Source organism: Perca fluviatilis, chromosome 18 (genome assembly GCF_010015445.1).
Source record: "Perca fluviatilis chromosome 18, GENO_Pfluv_1.0, whole genome shotgun sequence".
Taxonomy (NCBI): Eukaryota; Metazoa; Chordata; class Actinopteri; order Perciformes; family Percidae; genus Perca; species Perca fluviatilis.
The window spans coordinates 36,901,095-36,908,594 of NC_053129.1; the positions used below are offsets into that span (position 1 = coordinate 36,901,095).

General features: G+C 44.5%; 1 protein-coding gene across 1 annotated transcript in view; it reads left to right on the top strand.

The window, feature by feature from the left end:
* The window catches only part of LOC120546470 (serine/threonine-protein kinase MRCK beta-like), a 74,291-nt gene that overhangs the window by 25,316 nt on the left and 41,475 nt on the right, over nucleotides 1-7,500 (top strand). Inside the window, exons 4-8 of the mRNA XM_039781397.1 lie at nucleotides 591-696; nucleotides 1,879-2,003; nucleotides 2,899-3,004; nucleotides 3,154-3,216; nucleotides 5,255-5,403. Coding sequence (XP_039637331.1) covers nucleotides 591-696; nucleotides 1,879-2,003; nucleotides 2,899-3,004; nucleotides 3,154-3,216; nucleotides 5,255-5,403 — 549 coding nt within the window. The remainder of the gene's footprint in view (nucleotides 1-590; nucleotides 697-1,878; nucleotides 2,004-2,898; nucleotides 3,005-3,153; nucleotides 3,217-5,254; nucleotides 5,404-7,500) is intronic.

Sequence of the window (7,500 nt, forward strand, 5' to 3'; positions counted from 1 at the left end):
ACAGGTGAGTCCTGGACCAGGGGAGAGGGACAGGTGAACCAGGGAGAGGGACAGGTGAGTCCTGGACCAGGGGAGAGGGACAGGTGAGTCCTGAACCAGGGCGAGGGACAGGTGAGTCCTGAACCAGGGGAGAGGGACAGGTGAACCAGGGAGAGGGACAGGTGAACCAGGGCGAGGGACAGGTGAGTCCTGAACCAGGGGAGAGGGACAGGTGAACCAGGGAGAGGGACAGGTGAGTCCTGAACCAGGGACAGGTGAACCAGGGAGAGGGACCGGTGAGTCCTGAACCAGGGGAGAGGGACAGGTGAACCAGGGAGAGGGACAGGTGAGTCCTGAACCAGGGGAGAGGGACAGGTGAACCAGGGAGAGGGACAGGTGAGTCCTGAATCAGGGGAGAGGGACAGGTGAACTGGGGAGGGGGACAGGTGAGTCCTGAACCAGGAGAGAGGGACAGGTGAGTCCTGGACCAGGAGAGAGGGACAGGTGAGTCCTGAACCAGGGACAGGTGAACCAGGGAGAGGGACCGGTGAGTCCTGAACCAGGGGAGAGGGACAGTAGAGTCCTGAACCAGGTGTGTCTTGTCCCTGCAGACAAACCGAGATGGATGAAGCTGTTTCTGCTCTGAAGGAGAAATCTGAACGAGAGAAAAACCTGCTGACGGAGGAGAACCGCAAACTGACGGCCGAAACCGACAAGGTGACAAAGTCCTGAAGTCCAGTAGTCTTTTTAAATCATATTTTTTTTAAATCATAATCCTAAATAATATTTTTTAAAAAAAAGTTCTTTAAAATATCTCTTTAAACATATAAATTAATTTTAATTTTAAAATTAATATTAATTTTATTTTTAATAAATATATAATATAAAATTAATAAATAAAAACTGAAGTCCAGTAGTCCTGTTAAAGTCCAGTAGTCCTGTTAAAGTCCAGTAGTCCTGAAGTCCAGTAGTCCTGAAGTCCAGTAGTCCTGTTAAAGTCCAGTAGTCCTGTTGAAGTCCAGTAGTCCTGTTAAAGTCCAGTAGTCCTGAAGTCCTGTAGTCCTGTTAAAGTCCAGTAGTCCTGTTAAAGTCCTGAAGTCCAGTAGTCCTGAAGTCCAATAGTCCTGTTAAAGTCCTGAAGTCCAGTAGTCCTGTTAAAGTCCTGAAGTCCAGTAGTCCTGTTAAAGTCCTGAAGTCCAGTAGTCCTGTTAAAGTCCTGAAGTCCAGTAGTCCTGTTAAAGTCCTGAAGTCCAGTAGTCCTGTTAAAGTCCTGAAGTCCAGTAGTCCTGTTAGGTATCCCTTATGGCACGTGTCAAACTCGAGACCCGCGGGCCAAATCTGGCCCCTCACAGCTTTAGATCCGGTCCGTATATTCATTTAATTTACATTTTGGCCCGCCTAGTTATTGTCACTTTTTCCGAAATCTTTTTACGAAGTTTTGTCACTTCTTACGAAGTTTTGTCACTTTTTACGACGTTTTGTCACTTTTTACGAAGTTTCGCCACTATTTCCGACATTTTGTCACTTTTTACGAAGTTTTGTCACTTTTTCCGACATTTTGTCACTTTTTACGAAGTTTTTGGCACTTTTTCCGACGTTTTGTCATTCTTTCCTTAGTTTTTGGCACTTTTTCCGAAGTTTTTGGGACCTAGTTTCCTTTTTTAGGGCTTTATGTCGACCAAACTGTAAGACCGAAGACTATATGAGACATAATACTGTCCAAGATATTTGACTTTTTCGATTAAATGTCTGGCCCTCGATGTGATTGTGTATTTCCCAGTGTTGCCCGTAGTGAAGTTGAGTTTGACGCCCCTTCCTTATGGGATCAATGAATAAATGATCATCTCTGCTGTACTGTGACTGCACATGCTCAGTTACTGACGGCTGTTGTTCTCTCAGCTGTGTTCGTTTGTGGATAAACTGACGGCCCAGAACCGCCAGCTGGAGGACGAGCTGCAGGACCTGTCCTCTAAGAAGGAGAGCGTTGCTCACTGGGAGGCTCAGATCGCAGAGATCATCCAGTGGTGAGTCCCACACAATCCCTACAGAGATAGAGCTGTATGTTAAAGAGTAAGATCCTTTTAGTTTAACATGAAACAGCCCCCAAATCACCATCACCAAACTCCACCAGACGCCATGTAAATAATCAGGACTTTTATCATGGTAAAACACACTTTATTCAAAGTGGACAGAAACTAAATAAAACTATCAAAAGCTGTCTTGGTTCATCTTTCCACTGTTCCAACAATCACCACTCTGGTTTGGTTGAAATAAACCCTTAATTCACCCATTTACATGTGGAGATATGCTGGCTCTATACACACTAAAAGTCCTGATTATTTACATGGAGTCTGGTGGAGATATGCTGTCTCTATACACGTTAAAAGTCCTGATTATTTACATGGAGTCTGGTGGAGATATGCTGGCTCTATACACGCTAAAAGTCCTGATTATTTACATGGAGTCTGGTGGAGATATGCTGTCTCTATACACACTAAAAGTCCTGATTATTTACATGGAGTCTGGTGGAGATATGCTGGCTCTATACACGCTAAAAGTCCTGATTATTTACATGGAGTCTGGTGGAGATATGCTGGCTCTATACACGCTAAAAGTCCTGATTATTTACATGGAGTCTGGTGGAAATATGCTGGCTCTATACACGCTAAAAGTCCTGATTATTTACATGGAGTCTGGTGGGTTTGGTGATGGTGATTTCGGGGCTCTTTCATGGGAACATAGAGTTGATGGAAAGTGGGAGTGACACTTTAACGTGTGTGTGTGTGTGTGTGTGTGTGTCTGTGTGTGTCTGTGTGTGTCTGTGTGTGTCTGTGTGTGTGTGTGTGTGTGTGTGTGTGTGTGTGTGTGTGTGTGTGTGTGTGTGTGTGTGTGTGTGTGTGTGTGTGTGTGTGTGTTCAGGGTGAGCGATGAGAAGGATGCTCGAGGATACCTTCAGGCTCTGGCCACCAAGATGACCGAGGAGCTGGAAACTCTGCGCTGCTCCAGCCTGGGAACAAGACCTCTGGTAAAAGCCTTTTATTGTGAAACACCAGCAGGAAGTCTCTGGTAACTGACCCTCTGTCAGGCTTTTATTGTGAAACACCAGCAGGAAGTGTGTGCTGTGTGTACAGTTTTGTATCTTTTGTTGATGTTTCTTTTAATGTGCTGTCTCAGCCTGACTCAGGACTGGCCACGCCTCCTAAGAAGCCCTGGCCTCCTATTGGTGGAGACAGGAGGGTGAGTGTGTCGGGTCACTGCTTCCAGCCAATCAGGATTCAGTCGGCCTCGTAACGGGCGGGGGTCTAAGAAGCTTGCATGGCTATTGGCTGTGGTGTCTCTGTCACTCGTAATCAGCGCCACACGAAATCTGCGGACGCAGACCTTTCCTGCAGATTTTGAACCAAAAACCGAAATCTCAGACCCACAGCTGGCTGAATTCACTCTGCATCACGGCTGAAAACTTTCTAAATTAATCCGCAGATTTTGTTTGTGTCTGCTCATAATCATTCCACAACGAAAAATCACCAAATCCTTCAGGCCCGAATATCAATTTAGCTTCACAATAAATCGTGGCCCACCTAGTTTTTGCTGTTTTTTCATCGTTTTTGTCACTTTCTCCAAAGTTTTCCGAAGTTTGTCACTTTTTACAAAGTTTTTGTCACTTTTTACAAGGTTTTCCGACGTTTTTGTCCCTTTTTACGAAGTTTTTGTCACTTTTTACAAAGTTTTCCGACGTTTTTGTCACTTTTTACAAAGTGTTTGTCACTTTTTACGAAGTTTTTGTCACTTTTTACGACGTTTTTCTCCCTTTTACGAAGTTTTTGTCACGTTTTACGAAGTTTTCCGACGTTTTTGTCACTTTTTACAAAGTCTTTGTCACTTTTTACGAAGTTTTTGTCACTTTTTACGACGTTTTTCTCCCTTTTACGAAGTTTTTGTTACTTTTTACGAAGTTTTTGTCACTTTTTACAAAGTTTGTTACTTTTTACGAAGTTTTTGTCACTTTTTACGACATTTTTGTCACTTTTTACGAAGTTTGTCACTTTTTCCGACGTTTTTGTCACTTTTTACGAAGTTTTGTCACTTTTTACGAAGTTTCGCCACTATTTCCGACGTTTTGTCACTTTTTACGACATTTTTGTCACTTTTCCCGAAGTTTGTCACTTTTTCCGACGTTTTTGTCACTTTTTACGAAGTTTTGTCACTTTTTCCTTAGTTTTGTCACTTTTTCCAAAGTTTTGTCACTTTTTCCAAAGTTTATGTCACTTTTTTCCTTTTTTAGGGTGGTTCTGGTTCTGGATCAGGTCTTAGTGGTTCCTGTTGGGGGAGGGGGTTTAAGGGTCCACTGTGTAACGTGTGTGATCATTCTCTAAATCTGAGTTGCCCGTTCACCAACTTGTCTTTTTTCATGAATGTTGACCTCCAGCATCAATGGAATGAAATGTAACGTTAGCGTTAGCGTTAGCATGACCTGGGCTAGACGCTCCATATTCATGTTCATCTAGAAATACGTTAGCTGACAAGAGACATACAGGACATACTGGTCTGCCTTTAGGGGGGGGGGGTGTAAGGGACACACACACACACAGACACTGTACTGTACTATAGTCGTGTGATTTTTGCGAGAATCTGTACCAAACAAAGATGTCTTCTGTAGTTCTTAGGATGGGACTTGTAGTCCAGGACGTTTCTGCTGCTCCACACTACTTCATTCAGAACAGTTAGACGCAGATTTAGCCTTTAACAAATATTGCGCCCCTCTGTTATTTGGATATTGCACTCGTCCATACTTTGATTTTGATGTAATGTGCGATAGATTGTGCAGCCCCAGTAGAGTATAGAGTCCATTTAGCCCCAACAGACTTGGCCTCCTTTCGGGTCAAAATAACAGCTTAATTTTTAAATACACGGTCATTAAACATAATTTAAATGACATAATACCTATTCTTTGTTTGTTTAACAACACAGAAATTGGCCCCTTGCCTCCTAAACATCAGTGACATCACACAGGAAGTGGTTGTCAGTATGATGCAGTAATATGTAATTTAATGAATGTTAACTCAGAACCATGAAGACATGAACATATCAGGCATGTATGTGTCCCCCCCTCCAGGACTGAATATATCAGTCAGTTAACAGGCATGTATGTGTCCCCCCCTCCAGGACTGAATATATCAGTCAGTTAACAGGCATGTATGTGTCCCCCCCTCCAGGACTGAATATATCAGTCAGTTAACAGGCATGTATGTGTCCCTGTCCCCCCCGTCCCCCCCAGGACCCGCTGTGGAAGGTGCGGCGCAGCCAGAAGTTGGACATGTCGGCCCGGCTGGAGCTGCAGTCGGCTCTGGACGCTGAGATCAGAGCCAAACAGCTGATTCAGGACGAGCTGCGGAGAGTCAAAGCTGCTAACATCCACCTGGAGAGGTCAGAGACACACAGAGACAATCAGAGACACACAGAGACAATCAGAGAGACAATCAGAGAGACACAGAGACACACAGAGACACACAGAGACACACAGAGACAGACAGAGACACACAGAGACAGACAGAGACACACAGAGACAAATAGAGACAATCAGAGACACACAGAGACACACAGAGACAATCAGAGAGACAATCAGAGACACACAGAGACAATCAGAGAGACAATCAGAGACACACAGAGACAATCAGAGAGACAATCAGAGACACACAGAGACAATCAGAGAGACAATCAGAGACACACAGAGACAATCAGAGAGACAATCAGAGACACACAGAGACACACAGAGACACACAGAGACACACAGAGACAGACAGAGACACACAGAGACAATCAGAGAGACAATCAGAGAGACAATCAGAGACAATCAGAGACACACAGAGACACACAGAGACAGACAGAGACACACAGAGACAAATAGAGACAATCAGAGACAATCAGAGACACACAGAGACACACAGAGACAATCAGAGAGACAGACAGAGACAATCAGAGAGACACACAGAGACACACAGAGAGACACAGAGAGACACAGACAGACAGAGACAATCAGAGACACACAGAGACAATCAGAGACACACAGAGACAATCAGAGAGACAATCAGAGACACACAGAGACAGACAGAGACACACAGAGACACACAGAGACAGACAGAGACACACAGAGACACACAGAGACAGACAGAGACAAATAGAGACACACAGAGACAATCAGAGATACATAGAGACACACAGAGACACACAGAGACAAATAGAGACACACAGAGACAATCAGAGACACATAGAGACACATAGAGACACACAGAGACAATCAGAGACACATAGAGACACACAGAGACAATCAGAGACACACAGAGACAATCAGAGACAATCAGAGACAATCAGAGAGACAATCAGAGACACACAGAGACACACAGAGACACATAGAGACACACAGAGACACACAGAGACAGACAGAGACACACAGAGACAATCAGAGACAATCAGAGAGACACACAGAGACACATAGAGACACATAGAGACAATCAGAGACACACAGAGACACATAGAGACACACAGAGACACACAGAGACAGACAGAGCCACACAGAGACAATCAGAGACACACACAGAGACAATTAGAGACACACAGAGACACATAGAGACAATCAGAGACACATAGAGACAATCAGAGAGACACACAGAGACAATCAGAGAGACACAGAGACAGACAGAGACACACAGAGACAATCAGAGAGACACACAGAGACAATCAGAGAGACACAGAGACAGACAGAGACACACAGAGACACACAGAGAGACACACAGAGAGACACATAGAGACACACAGAGACACACAGAGACACACAGAGAGACACATAGAGACACAGAGACACACAGAGAGACATAGAGACACACAGAGAGACACAGAGACACACAGAGACACACAGAGAGACACATAGAGACACACAGAGACAATCAGAGAGACACAGAGACACATAGAGACAATCAGAGACACATAGAGACAATCAGAGACACACAGACACATAGAGACACACAGAGACAATCAGAGAGACACACAGACACATAGAGACACACAGAGAGACACACAGAGACAATCAGAGACACACAGAGACACACAGAGACAATCAGAGACACACAGAGACACATAGAGACACACAGAGACAATCAGAGACACACAGAGACACACAGAGACACATAGAGACACACAGAGACAATCAGAGAGACACAGAGACACATAGAGACAATCAGAGACACACAGAGACACATAGAGACAATCAGAGAGACACACAGACACATAGAGACACATAGAGACACACAGAGACAATCAGAGAGACACACAGACACATAGAGACACACACAGAGACAATCAGAGACACACAGAGACACACAGAGACACACAGAGACAATCAGAGACACACAGAGACACACAGAGACACACAGAGACACACAGAGAGACACACAGAGACACACAGAGACACACAGAGACAATCAGAGACACACAGAGACACACAGAGACACACAGAGAGACACACAG